The sequence below is a fragment of the Camelus ferus genome, chromosome 23 (genome assembly GCF_009834535.1).
Source record: "Camelus ferus isolate YT-003-E chromosome 23, BCGSAC_Cfer_1.0, whole genome shotgun sequence".
NCBI lineage: Eukaryota > Metazoa > Chordata > Mammalia > Artiodactyla > Camelidae > Camelus > Camelus ferus.
This window is the reverse complement of record NC_045718.1, coordinates 21615133-21637723: the sequence shown is the minus strand read 5'-3', so window position 1 is coordinate 21637723 and position 22591 is coordinate 21615133. Positions and strand designations below refer to the sequence as shown.

The 22591-nt window shown below is 38.2% G+C and overlaps 1 protein-coding gene across 1 annotated transcript; it reads left to right on the top strand.

The window, feature by feature from the left end:
- The first annotated feature begins 8740 nt into the window (after positions 1-8740).
- SPATA45 (spermatogenesis associated 45) lies at positions 8741-21567 on the top strand. The gene is made up of 3 exons (XM_032466744.1): positions 8741-8953; positions 15595-15909; positions 21331-21567. The coding sequence occupies exons 2-3, from the start codon at positions 15633-15635 to the stop codon at positions 21348-21350; spliced, it is 297 nt and encodes a 98-aa protein (XP_032322635.1). The 5' UTR covers positions 8741-8953; positions 15595-15632; the 3' UTR covers positions 21351-21567.
- Positions 21568-22591: the final 1024 nt, after the last annotated feature.

Sequence of the window (22591 nt, the reverse complement as noted above, 5' to 3'; positions counted from 1 at the left end):
CTGTTTGGAACTCTAAACCTGGTACACTTTCTTTTTATTGCCTCTTAACATTGTTATTTTGGTAGTACATAAAATGTATGTCAGATCCCTCTCAGTATAGGTGAAATGTTACATAATCCTGAACTTTAAGGAACGTGTGCATTTTAATGTTTTCCTTGGTCATCCTATATAAATTGCACATCCCTTCCTTGCTTAATTCTTCTTCTTAATGCTTAGCGCTGTCTAAAATGTCTTATATTTTACTTATTTTTTTCTGCTTATTTTCTCCTTCCTCACTAAAATATGTTTCATGAAGGCAGGGCTGAAAGTTTTGTTACTTTGCTGCTGTTGCTATATTCTGAGAACCCGAAACAGTATCTAGCAGTAGGTATTCAATAAATATTTACTGAATGGCTGCAACTAACAAGCATTGAATATTTTTAATAATTACTTACTTTGTAAGTGAAACCATTTCTTTTTAAAAAAAACTTATACATTTTCTCTGCAAATATGACTTTCTAACATTGATTTAAATATTTTAGATAGCTGAGTAATGTTCTCTGAACAAACAAATGACTAAGTGTGGAATCCAAAGGACTTCAGTTTTGGTTAAGAAGTTTCTTTTATGGATTTCTGAAAAATGAACTTGCACTGCATGATATTCAGCACAACTTATTATTCAATATTTTGGGGCATTTATTTATACCTTCATGTACCATGAAACCTATATAGCTCACAAAGAAAGCTGTTCAGAAAGGGAATCCAATTAATTGTGCTTACTTTACACTGTGAGGTTAATATTCTTCATGACTAATTCTAGTTCAGGGGTTAGCAAACTTTTTTTCTGTAAAGGACCAGACAGTAAATAATTTAGGCTTTGCAGGTCTTATGGTTTCAGTCACAACTGTTCAACTTCAACATAGGGCCAAAGCAGACATACAGAATATGTAAATGAAAGGGTGCAGCTGTGTTCCAAAAAGGAAAAAAAAAAAAAAAAAAAAAAAAGGAAGGAAGAAAGAGAATCCATTGGGTAGAATTTGATTTTATTTTTGATTCTTTTTTTTTGTTTTTGAAGTATAATTGACCTACAACACTATATTTGTCCAGGTGCACAACATAGTGGTCCAATATTTCTATACATTAGAAAATGATCACAATGGGTAGAATTTAAATGGACTTTTCTTTACTTGCCCCAGTAGTACCTCCAACTCACATGTTCATAGTAAACATTCAGGTATCTGCAAACTTCTCACCCGCTTCCAGAAACCAAAGACTGGCAAACTATATTAAGCCTCATTTCCCCATTATCCAGTGAAGGTTGGAGATAGTCTTCTGCCAGATTGGGAAGATAACTTTCCTTTCTGCACAGGAGCAGCTTCCTGAATGTACTTCTGCAGGGAGGCCATTCTTTCTGATTGTTTAGGCTCCTTCTGTTTCGAGATCATTTGTCTTCTCTGTGTCCTTAGCAAGAAGGATTGGGGTTGGGAGTCCTCTGGGTGTCCTGGATACCAGTTAGCATCTAATTTACCAGCTTTACCTACCTTATTCTTGCTCACTTTGTCATTTGCCTTCCCTGCACTTAACAAAGCTCTGTATCTGACACTGTCATCATCTACATGGAGCGTATCACCAGGAGGATCTAAAGTAGTGGAGAAGAGTATCAGATCTAGAGCCAGGCTATGTAGAATTGAATTCCAACTTCAGTACTCACTAGCTGTGCAAACTTGGGCAAGTTACTTAGCTGCTCTGTAATGCCTCATAAGACTGTTATTATGAGAATTAAATAAGTGAATAACACCTGGCTCATGGCTTAGGCATTCTTACAGTTACTAAGATAGTCTACCCTGGTGGTTAAGGATCCAGGCTCCAGAGCCAAATGGCCTGGATTCAAATCCTAGCTCTTTGATTTACTAGTTGCATGACTTTGGATTAGTTACCCTGTGCCTGGAAAATAGACAACTGGAAAATGAGGACAATATTCTTCATGAGACTGTTGCAAAGAAATAAGTGGCTAGTAGGAGAGGGTATATAGCTCAGTGGAACGGTGCACGCTTTGCATGCACGAGGTCCAGGGTTCAATCCCCAGTATCTTCGTTAATTAAATAAATAAACCTAATTACCTCTCCTCCTAAAAAATTTTTTTAATTAAAAATTAAAAAAAAAGAAATAAATGGCTAATAAACATAAAGTACTTAAATGGTGCCTGACCTCTGATACATAGTAATACTCAGTAAAACGCTATTCATAGCCATTATTATCAACTCCTGTCTCCTCAAAGTCATATCTCACTCTCGTATTATCTTAGATTTGATCCCATCTAGTCTATTTAAATCTGCTTGGATTGTCCTGGAGATACTCCAAGTTCTTTTAGACTTACGATCTAAAATTTACTGTGGTAGAGCCCCTCCTTGGAGGGTGCTCTAAGGATGTCCCTAAAGGGGCTGCCCTTTGTATAGACACACAATGGTATATACTAATTACCCTTGACCTAACAAGAGGAATATTTCTTATCATCGGAAGTGGCCAAAAGTTGAATGGACCACCATTTGATATATCTAGACAAGTTAGATGATATCTATGTTGAACTAAGTATGGTGTGAATAGGATTCCTGAACACCATGGAAAACTGAGCTGTGTGAGATCTAAGGTTTCTTCTGACTTTAAGTTTCTATGACTTATGAAAGGAAAATATGATATTTCCAATGAAAGGACTTAACGAAAGTCGTATACCTATTTCAACAAAGTTCCATAAAGTAACAAATGGAGTACAGAAAGGCAAAAACTCAACAGTATCTCTTTGTGGTAACCTTGCCTTCCTTTCTCTTGAGGCTTCAGTGGTAGATACTTATTAACCAGTTTAGGCACGAGTCATACTTTATGTCGTATGTTTGGATGTATAATGTAACATGAACCTTAATCTCTGCCAGAGAGGACAGGGCTGAGAACATCACCTGGCTGGGAGTCAAGCTGAGATTGAGCTACATTGTGGATATGGAATGTGAAGCCTGAGAGAGACTGGAATAAGTAACAGTTCAGCTATATGAAATCTGAACCACACCCGGAGCCAAGTTCCAACATTCTATTAGGAGTGATGTGGCTGTTTCCGAGCAAAGGTTTCCTGAAGTCTAAGAGGGCACGATACAAACCGGAAAGAGGCCACTAGATGTAAAATCCATGTTTCATGATTGGGGGTGGGGGTAGATATTAGCACCCTTGTTTTCAGTTGGCACTATTATTACCATGTTTGTTCACCTGAGTGGCCAAAGCCATGATTTTCTACACTGTGGAAAGGTTTAAGTTGGGCATAGAGGGGTGGAGGTGGCTGGAAATCAGAATCCTCCCATGTGTACTTTCCCCTCATTGAAGTGATGTCTTTGTATGTATATATTACATTCCTAGAAAATGAATCCTAGGATTTTCCCTTCTGTGTGTTTTTGTTTGCTTCCTCTTGGTCCAGGATGCCAGTTGAGTTCATCAGTACAGTGAAATTTCTTTCCTGCACGAAGCCAAGGACCCACACTTGGTGGAGCACATCCCAGGGACTCAACCGAGACCTGGATCATGGCCCTCCTCTTACTCCACACTCGTTTTTCCTGAATCATTCACACATTTACCCCTGACTGCCCCTTTACCCCCAGTCATGGTCATTTGAGCTTATTTTGTTTGTTTTTTAATGTTGAGGAGAGATTTTGTGCTCAGAAAAATAAAACAAAATAAGGTTACTTGTGTTAAAATCAATATTTAATTTATTAAAGTTGGTAATTTAAAATCTTTTACTTTAACAGTCCTTAAGCTTAATATATCCATTTAGTTATTTTGATATCTATAGATTTTTTTATTTACAAACATAAATTTTGATGTAAAATTATCTATTACTTGATTAATATTCAATTAATTTACAACTCTCACGTGTCAAATAATTTAACATTTTAATGCTATTTAAATTTAAATACATCTATTCACAGTCTCTTAGCCATTCTGAAATATAATAGCTGATTTTCTCAAGCTCTCCAAACACCTAACAAGGCTGCCTTAAAGCAGTGGTGTGCTGAAACCAGTGTGCACAAGCTTGGGAGAGTTGAGTGTATCTCTTCCTAGCTCAGCTTCATTGACATCACATTGGTAGCTTGAAATTGACCATAATGGGGGTGTTTATATGATGAAATTGGCAAGTGCTACATCTACCAAGTCACCATTGCTAAAAAGCTAACAAAACAAATCATACAAAGCATGTAAAGCACTACTTACAAATTTAGTAAGTCCAAACTTTTTGACTAAAATGAATTTTCTGAAACAGTGAAATACTGTTTGCAAAGAAACTGTTTTATAGCTGTGAGAAAATAGAAAAAAAAATATATATAGGTCTCTGCTCCCCCCCACTTCCCCTATTCCCCCTACTTTCCCACTTCCCCCCACAGATCTCCTAAATTTCCTGTAATTTCCTAAGTGATAAGAGCACTAGGAGCGTCTTTTGTTTTCATGTTTGGTTTTTGATCCTGGTTCCTGACAGACACAGAGTTCATAAATCCCTTGGAGTTTCCTGGGTGAAAATAATCTTTTGTTCTAATGAGGTGACTCCTGGTGGGCTCCCGGATGGAGGCTGGTCATCAGAAAGATCAAACCATGATAAGAAGCCTGGAATTTCCAGTGAAATGTGAAATAAAATGAAGTCACTGATGCTGAGGGATTTTTAAAATAGAGTCAGGAGGCCATTAAGGAGGTGGGCCTTACACACATCCTCACTGGATGGAACCATGAACTTCTGAACTGGGCCAGCCACGAATATTCCAAGGACTCTGCAAGAACACCTGAAACCTGTCATCACTTGCCTCCCTTTAGTGATGGCCTTAGCACTCAAACCTGTTTAGCCACGACTGGTTTCTGCCTGCAATTACAGCTAAAATTCTTTGTAATACAAACCTCCTTTTTTTGCCTTTAAAAGCTCTGGACTTTTACTCCCCAGCAGGACACTGTTTAGGTTGCTACCCAAATTTGTATGCCCCAAACTACAATTCTTTGATCCCCAAATTGCTTCCCTCCAAGACACAAATTCTAGACTTTATGAAAAGATTTCTTAATTACAAAAGACTCATAACTCTTCTCTATCACCCACTCCAGCTCCTCAAGTCTGTCCTCCACCCCACCCCTCTTTCTTCTCCCCTTCCCTTTGCTGAACTCCCTTTTTATCCCCAAGACCCAGAGGCCCTCCTTGATCCCCCAGCCCCAGCCTCTTTCATTCAGCCAATTCAAACTGATCCATTTAAATATAAACCCAACAATGAGGACACCCTTTTAAATGTAATGTACACATTTTGGACTGAGCAGAATTGCTAGCTATAGCTAAAGAATTTCCCAAGGTTACTGAGGATCCTTCCCATTTTGCAGAGGCATTTAACATTGTCATTCAAATCTATGAGCCTGTCTTTCCTGATCTTTATTAATTAGTCCAGCTGCTCCTAAGAGAAGGTCAGGCCCAATATTGTATGGCTAAAGCTGGCTGGAATCATCCTTTAGAGGATCTCCAATGGATTATGCCAGCTGATAGATGGATCCAAAGCTCAAGAAATGGCAAAAACTTTATATGAAGCCATCCCCCAGGCCTTCCCAAAACCTGTTGATTGGAATAAATCCAAGAATGCACTCAAAGGACTGATGAACCTGTGTATGACTATTACAGCCAACTTGAAATTGTTTTTAAGGAAAACTCTGGACACCCTTTAGAAGCAGAGTCAACAAAGGTGGCCTTCCACTCCATGTTCGTAAGTGGCCCAGACGACAATCTCACAATTCTAGTAAAGCAAGCCTAATTTGACTGGGAAATTATGGCAACTCCTGATTTGGTTAATCTGGCAAACCAATTGGCCCAGACAATTCAAAATTCAAATAAGCAAAAGGCCACTAAAGTGAATTTACAGCTTCAAAAGCTGTCATACTCCTTCCAGAGGCTTCAACAAACTAAATTAAAGCCTCTAAAAATGTCTGCCATTTTTGTAAGAAACCTGGTCATTGGAAAAAAGCATTGCCTTAGTCTAAAACACTTTAAGCAATCCTCCCATGTTAAGCCTTTAGCTCCTCTTATGGACTGAGCCTGTTCTAAGGACGAACAAGGGGTTTTTCCAATCCTTCCCCTTAATCTTCTGGGGACACTTCCCTTATGATTGGAAATGAGGTCATTCCTGTCACAACTGACACTGGAGTTGGAGAGCACACATCTGTGCTCAACTCCACCAACCTCAAACAACCACTTCCTCAGAGCACTGAGAAAATTCAAATGGTGAGAATATCTAATAACCCCTCTAGAGTTTATAAGCCCTTCCTTTCCCTTTCCAATCGGGCTTCCTCCAGGACAACTATTCCTTCCTATTGGTCAGTTCTGCTCCTGTCAACTTCCTAGAATGAGACTTTTAAGAGAAACATCATGCTGTCATCTCTTTTTCTCAAAAAGGGGACATTATCCTTGAGACTGATTCAATCCCCTCAACAACTAATGGCATTCCAAGCTCCTCAAACCTACTAGCGGTTTTTGCCCTTAAGACAAGCTTGGAAGATAATATAAACTTAAAATTCCTCGAAGAAGTCCCTGAAAAATTAAGGGCAAAATTCACAGCCAATATTAAGTGGATTCATTTAGCTCCCCCAATGCAAATTCAAATTGACCCTGATAAGCCTCTTCCAAGCATTAAATAGTATCCTTTAAATTCTGAGGCCTTAGCAGGAATTAAACCAGTCATAGAGGAATGTAAGCCACAAGGCCTCATAGTCCCTTGCACCAGTCCCTGTACTACACCCAGTCTCCCTATTAGGAAGCCCTGAGGAAGAGGATGGAAATTTGTCCAAGATTTGAGGGCTATTAGTAACATTATTATCCTGCTTCATCTTGTCATCCCTAACCCTTATACCCTTTTAATGGCAATACCTACAGAGGGTAAAATTTTCACTGTAATAGAGCTCTATAGTGCCTTTTTCAGCATCCCAGAGGATCCTGAAAGTCAAGTTTTATTTGCTTTCACATGGGAAGGACAACAATACACCTGGCTATACTGAAAGTCCTTCCTACTTTTCATAGATCTTAAAAGCAGATTTAGCAGACGTCATTTTTTCCACAAGGGTCTACCCTCTTACAGTATGTTGATGAGCTTTTTCTGTGTTCCTCTTCTAAGGAAGCAAGTGGGCAAGATAGCATCTGTCTCCTCAAACTGTTAGCAACTAAAATTCATTAAGTCTCTAAAGAGCAATTGCGACTTGTTCCAAATGCAAGTCAGATATCTAGAACACATGATCTCAGATCAAGGATGCCTTTTAGATCCTGATAGGATAAAATGTATTAAATTTTTGATAGCCACAGACCAAAAGATAACTTCAAGGATTTGGGGGGCTGGCTAGGCACTGTGAGAATTGGATACCGAATTTTTCCTAAACTGCCCACTCTCTTTATACATTGCTCAAAGCTGAACAATCAGATCCCTTAGAGTGGGAAGAAAACACCTTTCAGTCTTTCCAGGACCTGAAAAGCAGACTTCTCAGATCACCTGCTTTAGGATGTCCTCATTACCAGCTTCCATTTTTCCCTGTTTGTTTACAAAAGGGAGGAATAATGCCTTAGGAGTGCTCACTCAAGGCACAGAGATCAACACTGACCCTTTGGCTAATGCTATCAACAATTAGACCCTGTGGCCAGAGGCCTTCCTCCATGCAAGAGAGCTATTTCAGCAGCAGCAGCAGCTCTTACAAAATCAACTGAGGAAATACTTATGAGTTCTCCACTCGTCATCTGTTCCCCATGCAGTAGAAAGCTTGTTCAATTTTCATCACGCTCAACGCCTTTCTGTAAGCTGTCTTAATTCACTTGCAGTATTGTTCCTGTCTTCTCCTCACACAACCCTTTCCTGCTGCAACAGCCTTAACCCTGTAAGCCTTCTCCCTTTACCTACTGATGAAACTCCTCATGACTATCTGACCCTGACTGATCAGTTATTAATCCCTAAAGCTGACTTACAAGAAATCCTTAGTGCTAATGCTGAAATTTCACAGTTTACTGATAGTTCTTATTTGAAAAATGGCAAAGGAAAATATTGTGCCGAGTATGCAATCACTTCCTCCTTTGAAGTTACTGAGATAGCTCGGCTGCCAACTGCTACTTTAGCCCAGCACACAGAAGTCCAGGTTTTCTTTAGAACTTGCACCCGAGCAGAAGGTAAACATGCAAACATCTAAACAGATAGTTACTTTGTGGTAGTCCCTGACTTTTGCACTTTGGAAACAAAGAAGATTCTTGACTTTAGGCAGGAAACCAGATTAAGAACAGAAATTGGGATAATCCAACTTCCATCTGTTGTTGCCATTGTTAAGGTGCCTGAGCATTCAAAATTAAATTCAGATAAAACCAATGGAAATAATTTGGCTGATATGGCTGCAAGAACAGCTGCCTTATGAGCCACCCAACCTGAAATGGTTATATTAAATTTTGACTACATTCTGAAAGAGAATCTAATGAAAATGATCAAAGAAGCCAAGTGTAAGGCACTGCATAAAGGCTTCACTGGGCTGGGGCGCAGGGTATAGCTCAGTGGTAGAGTGCATGCCTAGCATGCATGAGGTCCTGGGTTCAATTCCCATAATAAATAAATAAACCTAAATACCTCCCCCCACCAAAAAAAAAAAAAAAGAGAGAGAGAGAAAGAGAGATTGAGGGGGTGGGGAATAGCTCAGTGGTAAAGCACGTCCTTAGTATGCACAAGGTCCTGGGTTCAATCTACAGTGCCTCCAGTGAAAAAAAAAAAAAAGAGAGAGTCAAGGACACATGGCTGATAACTAAATGATCTCTCTGATCCAAAACTCCTCTTAACCAGGATTCTATGAATAGAACAAAGTTGGAATGGCACAGATCAGAATATTCCATCGCTGGGGTAACGTCTCAGTAGGCTGATCCACACCAGTGGACTTCAAATAGGCTTTGGGTTGCTGTATTCTAAAGGTAATTTATTCTAATATACCTGTAGAAATAGTAATATATCTTATTACTGAACTGAATTATTACCAAAATCTATATATATGTATATACACACACACACATTTGAGTCTTGTCATTTCAGTAGTTATGTTATATAAAGTGGCACCGAAAACTGGATTAACAAATACTGAGCTATTGCCCTTAGGGGGAAATACAGGATTAGATTCTTGCGAGCCTCTGGTCACATTTTTGTCATTCAATATATAACCTTGTTTTATCTGTGTTTCTGTTTAAAGACACATATGTAACACACATCATTGATTCAGTAACATCGAGCTCACAGCCGACAGCACTATAACTCAGCCCTGAGCAAGGCTTATCTAACACACGCTTGGCACATCACAGCCTTCTTACTGCCTACGAACACAGCACAGCAATTCAGCACTATGTAGGGGGGCATTCTAACAGCGAAGTCAACAAAAAGCACCAAAATGGAGGAAGGGTATAGCTCAGTGCTAGAGTGTGTGCTTAGCATGCACAAGGTCATGGGTTTGATCCCCCGTACCTCCAGTTGAATTAAAAAATAATAATAAATAAATAAACCTAAATACGTCCCCCCTGAAAAACAAAACAAAACAAGCCCAAAGCCATTAAAAAAAAGCACCAAAATGAAAAAAAAAAAAAAAAAAGATGCTAAAAAGACCAGAAAAAGGACACGTTTGTGGTCCAAGAGCTGAAAGCAAAAGGTAGACAGCTGCCTTGTTCTACCTCAGCTGGGGACATGCATCTCAGGGAGACTCAGATTTTCCACTAATCTGTGCATGTTTGGGAATGACAGTGAAAGTACCACAGTACTGATTATGGGATAACAAGTACATTTTGGTGACTAGGCGAATTTGCCAATACAAAATCCATGACTAATGAGAATCTGTTGTATATATGTGCTTAATATTTTCAAAGCCCTTTAAAAAGCCATAGATTCGGAACATTACTTATCTCCGTTCAAGAGACTGTAAAACTGAATTTTTATGATGAATTAACCACAGGAATCAACCTGTTCCTATGTCACATGTACAGCCAGTTTTACAGGCATGTGACCTTTACAACACACAAGCACCATCCTGCCCCACTTAGTTTAATACTCTGCTGTCACCATTGTGAAATTCTCAATGATTTTTCAGCAAGGGGTCCTGCCATTTCATTTTTCACTGGGCCCCACAAATTATGAAGCTTATCCTGATTACATGCCAAGTAAACAGATTTAATAACTAGGGGGACAAAAATACTATATATTTATGCACTTAAATAAATCTTTTTTTTACAGTGACTAATTAATATTTGTTGAGGTTTGATTGTATTAAGTTCTCGATAACATATTAGCTCACTGAATCCTTATGACTCTCTGTGATTTGGGTATTATTTACCAAGGTCATCCAGTTAGCATAGCTTGAATAGGAATCAAGTCTTTTTGACTCCAAATTCCATGCTTTTACCACTAGATTATTGCTCTGTCTAATTTTAGTTGGCTCCAGTTTTCACATAATCTGTAGTAAGAGTTTGAATTCTGTGATCTTCTTAGTGAATTTTTAACCAAGACATCTACATTTCGCTTGCAGTAAATCTATACAAATGGGCTTTTAACAAAATATAAATTAGCTCAAAAGTACATAAGAGGCAATTATCTTTTCTTTTTTCGTTCCTTTAGTCATGTCCCCATTTGTTTTCCAATTGTACATCCTTTAGAGAAGATAAACAGTAAAAGTATTGAAGGAGACAGAACTTTAAAAACTTTAATTTCTGACAAGTTAGTATCTCTAGCAAAAGTAAATTGAAATTAATGACAAAAATAAGGTATTGGAACTATTTGTAGATTTAGTTCATCCATATTTTCTTGTTTTCACTACACTGGATAATTAATTGGTGATTGGAATAGTTAGCAAGATTAAGGCCAATTTAATTATTTAGTGTTAATTGAGTGTGTAAAATATTTTGCTTTCTTTCAATTTAAACTTGCTAGTCCAATGTTGAAAAGATGTCTTCTCTTTTCTCTTTTCATTTCTGCAATTGACGTCTTGCCTAAAGAACTGTTTACTTAAATCACTTGAAAACCAAGGGATCATTTCCTGGTGAGTTGTACATTATCTTTTATATATGTGAGCAAATATTATTGGATTTATACCTTTAAGGAGGCCAGTTTCTCAACTGCTTTTTATTGGGCGCCTATATTACACAGAACTGAAACTCCAAAAGTTAATGTAAAAGATATGACGTCTAAAGTCAAGGATTTTCCAAGTGAGATAGGAGGGAAGGGGACAGGGCACAGCCATTCAAGGAATGACACAGCAATTAATACTGAAATGACAGAAGATTCAACTCCCATTTGGCCTTGAGGCTCAAGATGGTGGAAGATTTGACTTCTAATAGACCTTGAGCTTCATTATAAGCTCATTGTAATATATTAGCATGATCAATAACATGCCCACAGGCACCATGACAGTTCCAAGGCTAACCATAAAAGGTCAAAGAGTGGGCAATGGCCAAATTCCTGGGAATCCCAGCCCCTTCCCCAGGGTAGTTAGAATGGTCCTCCCACTTATTAGCACTGAAGCCAATGAGGCCATTAAAACCGGCAACACTGCCCCTCACAGCTCTTTTTGCTCCCTTATCTTCAGAAATGGCCCACAATTTGTCTGTGGAGTGTGTATCTACTTTTACTTTAACCTGAGCACCCAACCCCCACACCTCGTGGCCTTTCTCTCGTTTTCTGAAACAGCCTACACTCTATGCAGTATGTATCTCTTTAAATAAATATACTTTTCCTCAAGTGTGGCTTGCTCTTGAATTCTTTCCTGCAGGAAGCCCAGGACCCACACTTGGCATGGCACATCCCAATGACTCAACCGAGATCTGGGACACGGCCCTCCTCTCACCCCACATCCATTTTTACTGTATCACAAGGGAGACAGGAAAGAGAAAGCTAAAACAGAAAGGCTGTATATGCCAGAGATGGAAAAATTAAATTGCAGCTCAGTAAAAAACTTTGTTTTCCTCTCATATCCTTTATCTTAAAGAGTTTATTTTATGCTCTTAAAATTCCCAGGAATAAAATAAGCATAGGAGAATTAGATCCTGTCTGTGATAATGGATTAGAGAAAAATAGGTTTTTTTTGTTTCTCTTAGTCCTAACGTCTTAACATTAGTCCTCAACTCAGCCCTCAGCTAGGAGTCAGTCCCACCCAGATTCTCAAGCCTGAAGCCCATCAATCCACTATTGAGCATGAGAATAAATGTTTATTTTTGCATGCTGCTGAGTTTTACATCATTATTGTGGCAATAAAGGCCTGAGACAGTTCTTAAGAATCATTCAGGAGCTCCTAGTCTTTCTCTTGGCTCTGGGCAGAGGGAGGAGAAAAAAAGTCAGGAATTCCATTCTCCCTTAAAGCATTTCCGTCTGTGCAGGGCAATTATTTTCTTCAAGTAACTTCCTCTTCGTAAGATTTGTTGGTTAGCCCAGGAAACTTTGAAAATATACCTCTTCTCCTTTTGTGTATTTAGGAATGGAAAACTGATGACTCTGGTGGGTTTCCTAAAACAACGTGTGTGATTTTTTGTCACTTCAAAGTGTTCAAAGTGTAAACAACCTCAAAGTCTAACAAGAAATTATTGTAAGTTGGTATGATAGACTACTGTCATCAAATATTACATTTTTTATTACTAATGACACATATAATGGCATGAAAAAGTCTCACAATGTTAATATTAAGTGAAAAGAAATTGTCTGATAAGTAAAATACTTTTCATTCATTCAGCAAGTATTTATTAACCACCTGATATGTAGCATGCAATGTGCTAGATGCTAATCCCAATTTTATTTAACAGCTTTACTGAAATATAATTGACACACAGTAAATTGCACATGTTTAAAGTACAGATGGTCCCTGACTTAACAACGGTTTGTTGTATGATTTTTTGACTTTATGATGGTGCAAAAGCAATATGTACTCAGTTGAAACTGTACTTCAAATTTTGAATGTTTGTATGTCTAGCTTTTTAAGAAGCTGCCAAACTGTTTTCCAAAGTGGTTGTACCATTTTACACTCTCCCTAGCAGAGTATGAGAGTTTCAGTTCCTCCACATCTTCACCGACACTTGATTTGGTCAATCTTTTTAATTTTAGCCATTCTAGTGGTTTGTAGTAGTATCTAATTGTAGTATTGATTGATCCCTAATGATTGATAATTAGGGATAACTGCTGAGCATCTTTTTATGTACTAACTTAGCATTCATATAACTTCTTCATATAGTACATTGAAAATACAATTTCTTTGTCTACAGCTTCTGTTGTCACTTGATGAGGAGTCAGCTGTTAGTCCAACTGCCCCTACTTTTATTCTCTGTTGGCTTTAAAGATTTTCTTTTAGTTTTTTATTTTTTTCAAATCTCACTGTAATCTAAGTGTGGGTTGTTTTTTTTTAATTCTGATTCCCCCCCCCCCCCCCCTTTTTTGAGCTTCTTGAGTCTGTGGACTGGTATCATCCATCAGTTCTGGATATTTCTCAACTATGTAAATCTTGTGTCAGTCTCATTCTTGTCCTCTTCACGTCCCATTCCACATAGGTTTGACCTCTCACTGTGTCCTCCACATATTTAACTTTTTCATAGTTTCTTTTTGTCCTGTGCTGCATTTAGGATAATTACTTCCGATCTATCTCTAGTCCTCTAATTCTCTCTTCATCTGAATCCACGTCTGCTGCTAAACCCATACACTGAATTTAAAATTATTTCATAAATTTTTTTCATCTCTATAAATTCTTTTTTGGTTTCTTGCTTCCCAAAGACAGTTGCAAACCTGTTTAATATTTCTTTAAAATATGTGTAATTGTTGTATAATCTGCCTGGTGCTTCTAATGTATGTAGATTTCATGGGCTTGTTTTTGCTGTTCTCACTTCATGATGCCTTATTTACTTGTGTGTTAGACTGATTATTCTTGGCTGTTTGTCACCTTTGAAAAAGTAGTGTTGGGGGTTTCCAGAGGCCTAGGATGAAGTTCTTGCAGAAATTATTTGAGTTTGTTTTTGTCAAGTCCTTGGATGTCTTCCCAGCCCAGAACCCCTCCAGCTAAATTCTGAGCTTGTTGTTTCTTATACCAACCACTCTTGTTTCTCAACTTGCCATTTCCTGTAACCACGCTGGTTATGAATTTGGGCTGAAAATGTATACAAGAATGAACTAGTTCTTATAGCTTTTCATGGAGGGATTTCGACCCTCCTCCACCCCAAAGCTGTGGTTAGTAATAAGGCAACACTCTCCCTGTGAGTTGATGACAAGTGTGAATTTATTTCTGGTTCACTCTTACCCTGAGGGGGTAACCCTTTGGTTCCCAACCTAATGTGGGCAAGGTCTACTTTAGACTGTCCATTGTGTGTACACTTTGGGCTTTGATTTTTGTGTCCCTTGTTCTAGAGGTTAGCAAAGCTACTTCTCTAACCCTCTGGGATCAGAAAATGTCCTCAGGGCAAGCACAGGTTCTGTCTACCTCACTGGGTCCTTGTTCTTGCTTTCCCTTCATCTGAGGCCTGATCATTTCTTATTCTCTTGTCATTTCGTTATTAACAAATTAAAAAAAAATTTTCCCCCAGCATTTAAAATATTTTCACCAGATGGTTTGTCTGAGTAACCTAGTCCATCACAGTCATGTAAATGGAAGTTCTGTTCATTTGTATAAAATGTTAATGTGAGGTTGTTTTTTAATATCTGAGAGTAGCCTCTGTGTGTTGAAAGGAATGTTTATAGTGACTTAGATTTCAAGTTAATACTGATTTTCTAAAATTAAAACATTAAAAACCTTTCTGCCAACTTTTGATTTCAACATGAGCCTTGAATTCTATTTATAAATCAAATTATTATTATATAAGGAATGATCACCCTTATTTTTTCTGAAATTAATGTTCAGTTCACCTAAGTTGAGACTAAACATCTCTAATCAGCCCATTTAAAAACTTAGTTAATACAAGTCCTTTAAATATTTTACATTCCCTTTGCAGCATATCTGATTTTTAAGTACTTCAAATGCCTAGAAATACAAACTTATATTTCTGACAAGCAAAATTTCCTGAATAGTTAATAACACTCATATATTTTAAAATGTATGTTTTATCATACCCAGTTTGATGTCTTTTTTTTTTTTTTTGCACTTTTTATAATGAATTACCTTTGGATATTTATTGGGAAAGCATCCAAAATGTTAACTGGGTTGTCTCTGGATCACAAGTGATTTTAGTTTTTTACCTTATACTTTTCTATATTTTCTTAATTTCCTACGATGCATACATATTTTTATAAACAGAAGAAGCAGTAAAAATTCCTAAAAGCAAGAATCAATGCATAGTATTACTTTCAAAACTAGTATGTATTTTCTTATAATATCCCCTCTTTTTGAATTTTTTTTCCCTTGAAGAAATATTAAGACCTTAGAAAGCAATAAAAAAAAGTGGATGAAGATTGGGGTGCTCAGTGGTGGTGATATTTTGCAGAAGGAGAAAATACCTGATTGTGAGGTAGTTACCTGATAAAGGTAACTGGAGGCACTGGTAAATACCTGCTTACGAATACTGGCTTCTAGGTCAAGCAGGCGACTGACAGTATTTTTTTCATTTGTTTGCAGGACAGCGAGAATCACTTGATGATTAGTTTGTCAGCATAATGGCATCTGTAAACAGAACCAGTAAATTAATTGAAAAATTTAAAGCAGACAAACAACATCTGCTGGAGAAGATAAATGAAAAGCGTGAATCTAACTGCTTGGTGGAAAGAAGCAACCAAATCAGCTTACTGCGAGTTCAAAAGAGGCATTTCAGTGGTGCCTACAAGTCCCTTCCCCACGCCCAAATCAAAGAACCTGTTCCTGACAGCGGCAGGAGCTCCTGGGTCAAACTGAGTCTCCTTGTTCACAGGGAGAAAAGGCACTTTCCACTAAAAAGTAAGATGTTACAGTAGGATTCTCACCCAGGTAACAGGAGGGATTTATAAGTTAGGAGTTATTTCTGAGGTTGAAAGAGGTTCATATGTATTGCTGAAAGGCAATCTGTCTGAAGTTTTTTAAATTCATTGGTAAATTAGACTAGTTGGTGAAAAATCTACCATAGACCAGCGATTCTCATTTTCTTGGGCTTACAGGATCCCAGGGTCCACCTCCAGGCTGGGTCATTCAATACGCTGTAGTTTGGGTCCTGGAATCTGCATTCTCAGCAGCATCTGATTCTGATGCTGATAGCCTGAGAACTACATCTTGAAAAAAAGTTGTTATAAATAATTATAATAGAATATAAAAACTTCAGAGCCTCTCTATCTCATCAATTTCTGTTGCCTCTGCGAAATTTCACGTGCAAAATTGAGATACAGTAGATACGACTTTGATAATAAATATCAAGAAGCACTGAGGAACAATAATAAAATGTGGAGGGAGGTGGGGGTGGGGGTGGGGTGTAGCGGCAGCAGTGGTGGTGGCGGTGGTGGTGGTGGTGGTATTATTTTGCAGGAGGAGGAGGAAGAGAAACTGATAAATACCTTAATTGTGAATACTTCTTTCTTAAGACAAGAAACTGATCGTATTTTTTTCATTTATTTGGGGAAAAAAGGGGAGAATAATTATATTGAATACAACCAACAAATGATTAAGTTAGATCAGAAACAACAGAACTGCCATATAGGAGATTTAACTTCTTCGATGAGGAGGCTGTGACTTTACGCTTGCCCGGTGTTCTTAGTGAGTGGGCTAGAGAGGGCAATGCAGCATAGTGTGGAAAACTGAGATTTCTCCAGTGTGTTTAAAGTTAGTATGTAACAGTCATTTGTTTATTTTACTGAAAAAGTAACTCTTTTACAAGGAGGAATGCCTTTAGTGTTTCTAATTCTAAGCAGATCTGCACAATCTTTTATTTGGGTTGAATTACTTGGAATTAGATGAGTTAAGCCACAGCTTGTAGGTTAGTTCTCACAAGTTTTTAGCGAAAGGTAAAATCTACCTCCTATGACAAACATAGTTTACCACTTTACATAAATACACAGGGTTTTCTACAAAACAGAGTCTAGCAACTATAATTTCCATAGCCAACATTCATGATATCAAGACTATAAACCAACAATTCTGGAACATAAAAATAAACCTTTAAATATTGCAGAAAAGCTCTTTGTTTCTTTTAAGAAAACAGACCAACAGAATCTCAACTTTATGACGACAAAACACAGAATAAGTACCCACCTAATTTAAATGTTATGGTAATTGGTACATAAATATATGCTTCCTTTTTTAGCCTCAATTAGCAGTTCTCAGTGGGTGATCCTGGGTCCCCTGGATATTCAAGTCTATTTCAGGGGTCCATAAGAACAAAGCTACTTTCATGATGATACTGAGATATTATTTGCCTTTTTATCCTCATGCTTTCATGGGAGTACAATAGAATCTTCCAGGAGCAATGTAATGTGCAGTGACATCATTACTCTGACCATTAATGGAATGTGAACTTGTATTCTTGAGTTTTACATTTTTTTCTCAGTTTAAATTTCTAATGTGGTAACATGAACAAAAGCTTAATAAAGTCCTCAATAATTTTTAAGAGTATAATGGATCCTGAGACCAAGAATTTTGAGAACCACTTATCTAAACAAATGGTAGGTAGTTGTTGATGACCCAGTACTGTGTATTCTCAAAAGTTTATTAAATTTTTTCCCCATGGTTTTGTAATTAATCTCTGCTTGAAACTCTACAGTTTCAACTTTAATTCTAATCAAGGATAAATAAGCTATTAGGGGCTTATTTTCTTTTTATTTCCACAAGTGGAAAGTACCTGGGTATGGAGAAAGATGCTGACATTTTTTTTTGGGGGGGGTGCCTGCTTTATTCTGAATACTGTGAAGTTTTGGAAAGGTCAACAATAATACCCTTCTGTTCCTAATCTGAGTTTATATTAATTGAGAGATAGATGGAGGTAAGAATGTTGGCTCTGTTACTGGAAAACAAATCCATATTGGAGGAATCAGCTTAAAAGCAGCCAAAGGTGAACTTACCCCAAAAGAGAACATATCCTACTCCAAACCAAAAGTTTGGGTGTGCCACAGTAGACTGAGAATGGATGAGAGGACCGCTAGCCCAGGAGGCCAGCAGATAGATACAGACAGAAAGTCCTCATTTGTAAAATAAGGAGGTGGGACATGAACTCTACACCTTGATGCACTAGTAGAACCTTGACAAGTTCGTGTTGAATCAAATGATAAACATCATTAACTAGAAAATAACATCCTCTTTATATAAGGTGGCCCTCTCCCATCCTCTGAATGTTGAAGAACACCAAAGCTCAATACTGGGCCCTCTTCTCATCATCTACACTTAGTTTTCAGGTGGTCTCAACCTAGACAGATGGGAGGTCTTTAACCTGTTACAAGGCTGTTACATACTATTACACCTCTAGTCTGATGACACTGATATTTCTATTTTTGGCCCCGACCTTTCTCCTGAGTACTGGGCACAGCTATCAGACTGCCACCTCTACTTACTGTTATATCAGATTTACCACTGCCAAAAAAGAATTCCTATCCTTCACCCGCAAACACACATACTCATCCCTGCCCTCCCCTCATCTCAGGAAATGGCCAGTGATCTAAGGGTATCTTTGACTCTCTTCTTTGTTTCAGGTCCCACATTCAATCTGTCAGGAAGTCCTGTCAACTCCTCCTTCACAATCAGTCCTGAATCTGACCACTGCTACCATCATGATCATCTCTCTCCCAAAGTATAGCAGGGGCCTCCCAACTGTCCCCCAGCCTCCACTCTTGCTACCTCCCACATTTACTTCTTCATACAACAGCCAAGTGATCTTTTTAAAACATACATTAGATACATCATTTACTGCTCAAAACTGGCCTATGGTTTCAATCACACTTAGGATAAAATCCACACTCCTTACCCTGTGTTTACAGGCTCTCCATGAACAAGTCCCTGCTCTTCTTTTCAGCCTCATTTCCTCTACTCTCCCTGGCCTCATTTCACTAGCCATCATGGTTTTTCTTTCTGTTCCTAGGACATACCATTCCGGTTCCCACTTCAGGGACTTAGCATATGTTGTTCCCTGTACCTGGAACTAACTCTCTTTCCCTTGCTTTATTCAGATCTTCATTCAAAAGTCAATTAATCAGAAACCACTCTATATAAAAAGAACTTCCCAGCACCCATAACACCATACCCAAGTTTTTTTTCCTCCAGAGTATTTGTCACTCCATATTGCTAACCTTGAAAGCAGAGAGAGTATCTATTTTTTTCACTGTTTTTTCTTCAGTTCCTAGAATAGTGTCTGACACTCAGGAAATTTTTTTTTTCTGGCTGAATAAAACTTAGGACATGGAATATATTTTTGCAGAAATAATGATGGACCTTACCTCATTCCTCTTGGTACCATGTCCTTGGGTGATGGCTCACAAACCTAGTTTCCCATGGCACCTTAGTTGCTGCTGTAGAATAATCTTTAGAAATTGAAGAGGATAAGAAGGTGTACTTTGTTGGCCATAGACAATAAAAATTAGAAGGCACTTTACTCTTTTCCTTTGTACACACCTGTATTAGAGGAAGAAGCATATTTCATTCATTCCTTGTTTAATTATTAATCCATTCAACAAATATTTATGAGTGTCTGCTTTCTGCCAGGAGCTGTTCTCTGTGCTTGGCAATACAACAATGAATACAATCCCTGCCTCATTAATCTCAGGGTATTTTAGTGGGTGGTGGCAAATAGCAGTAGGTAGGTAAATGCCATGGGGAAACACAAAGCAGCACGATGGGGGCCGGTAGGAAGTCCTGGGTGGGGGATGTATGGCAGCCCTTTGAGCTATATGAAGATTACTCTCCAGGGCATGTGACATGACCCAGAACTCCCAGACTCTTTGAGGTAGCCAGTGTCAACAGGGATAAGGGACAGAATGAAATCAGTCCTAATGGTCTCAAGTGGCGGCGAGACCATGAGTGCTAAGGGTGAGGGAGGCTGGGGATTTTACTGAGAAAACTTGGAATTCTGGGGACACCTCTTTCCTTTTATCCATAATGATATGAAGACCTGGGAAGGAGTTTTCTTAGCTAGATATCTCCAAGCTCTCTCTTCAGTCTTCCACTTGGAGGCGTGAGGCCAAAAGAGGGACAGTGTTACTTAAACATACTAGCCTTAAAAGCAGAAGACTCGGTGTCTTAGTCAGCTTAGGCCGCCATAACAAGATATCCAGATATCCATCAATTGTGTGGCTTAAACAACAAACATTTATTTCTCACAGGTCTGGAGGCTGGAAATCTGAGATCAGGGTGCCAGCATGGTTGGGTTCTTGGGGTGCCCTTTTCCTGGTTTTCTTGCTGTGTTCTCACATGGCAGAAATAGCTAGCTGGCTTTCTGGCCTCTTCCTTCCTACAAGGGCATTTATAATCCCATTCATGAGGACTCCACTCTCATGACTTAATTCCCTCCCAGAGGCCCCACCTCCAAATACCATCACATTGGGATTAGGGTTTCAGCATAAGAATTTGGAGGGGAACACAAACATTCAATCCACTGAACTCGGGTTCAAGTTCTGCTTCTGCCACTGAGTAGTCTGATGCTTTTAGTCGTTTAGTGTCTCTAAACTTTACTTTTTTAGTTTTTTTAATTGTAGTCAGTTATAATGTGTCAATTTCTGGTATACAGCATAATGTCCCAGTCATGCATATACACACATATATTCATTTCATTAAAGGTTATTACAAGATATTGAACATAGTTCCCTGTGCTATACTAAAGAAACTTTTTTAAAAGTCTATTTTTATATTGTGGCTAACATTTGAAAATCTCAGATTCTCAAATTTATCCCTTCCCACCCCCTTTCTCTGGTAATCATAAGATTGTTTACTATGTTTGCGAGTCTGTTTCTGTTTTGTAGATGAGTTTATAGTGTCCTTTTTTTTTCAGATTCCACATATGAGTGATATCATACAGTATTTTTCTTTATCTTTCTGCCTTACTTCACTTAGAATGATCCATCCATGTTGCTGCAAATGGCATTATTTTATTCTTTTTATGGCTAAGTAGTATTCCATTGTATAAATATACCACAGCTTCTTCATCCAGTCATCTGTCGATGGACATTTAAGTTGCTTCCATGTTTTGGCTATTGTATATAGTGCTGTTATGAACACTGGGGTGCATGTATCTTTTTGAATTAAGAGTTCCCTCCAGATAAATACCCAGGAGAGGGATTGCTGGATCATATGTAAACCTTACTTTCTGTATCTGTGAAACAGTACTTGTCCACTCTACCTTCATGGTTATTTTGGAACTATGAAATGTATTATAAGTTATATAACAAATACTTCTTATTTTTTATTTTTCAGATAATGCCATATTTGGATAAAGTGCATCTCCAGAGACACAGAAAAAACAATCTCTTTGATCCTACTTCAATGTCTGTCTAAATTATTTACAAATATTAATTATAAAAGAAGCCAAGGAAAACTATTCACTAGATCACCAAGAAAATACTGAATCACGTAAAACATATTTCATCTTCATTCCATCATTTAGACTTAGATGTTTTGAGGAGAGAATTTGAGTTATTAAAGATACTTTCAAAAATAGATGACCTAAAAGTTCACTTTACAGCGATCTTCTCTTTACTAATCTAAAACATTTAAATAGTTAACATTGTTTCTATAAATCAGTGGAATAAGTTGATCAACTCCACTAACCAAGTTGAAGATTAAAGTTTCTCAAAATTAACACTTGCTTCTATTGCTTAATTACATTAATGTACTCTGATTAGAGCTATGATTTTGATAATTTAAATAAGTACATACTTGAGAAGGTAACATAAGGTGCCTGTAGAGCACGTTGTATGTCACAGCCCACCCCCAAACTGGGCATTGCTAGACTCAGCTTGTGGCCAAATCCTTTTTGGCTACTATCACCTCTGTGTCACCACTGCTTGGATAGCAGGCTAGTTTTCAAATTTTAACCTGGCTTGTGTTCCTGTTTTGCAGTTCAGGTTACTTGCTATTCCATTCCTATTAACAGCCTATTCCATACGGCAAGCTGAGCACTGCTTGGCATGGAACCCAGCTGTTTATTGACATTTGTTTTTACATCAGTGAAATATTCACCTTTTATTTGGTTCCCCTTTGCCTCCATAGAAAACTGAGATTCATAAGCCAAAGCATTTTAATACTGGAAGGGATATGAATCAGTCACCTGGCCTAAAATCCTACCTTGGCTAGACTGAGCCAGGGCACAGTATCCTTCAAGTTTGAGGGTATGTAAAAAAAGCCGGATGCAAAACTAACTTTTTGCTTCTCAAAAAGGCAATCACCAAAAGACAAAAAAAAAAGGGCAAAACACTTAGTGTCAAGTTCACCTGTTTCACGGGCGTTGATAGAAGACAAGACTGCTGGTTCCAAGGCACAGGACTTATTACTCAGAGCACAGCAAGCAGCACAAACCTTGCATTTTGGTTGGTTCCTCTTGCCCTTCCCCACTTCCCTAAAATCCACGGGACAATATGGAGGTGTGCAGATACATGCCACCCACACAGAGGTTCTGCCTCACAGCTGTACACCATTGAGTTTCAGAAACCTAACCTTTGCCTGGTGGAAGACATTC

What these genes read in the sequence shown, in the direction of transcription:
- SPATA45 (XM_032466744.1), top strand. Translation starts at nt 15,633, where the DNA reads ATGGCATCTGTAAACAGAACCAGTAAATTAATTGAAAAATTTAAAGCA. An exon ending in AAGGCACTTTCCACTAAAAA is followed by an intron (nt 15,910 to 21,330) that starts GTAAGATGTTAC and finishes TTTATTTTTCAG; the next exon opens with ATAATGCCATATTTGGATAA.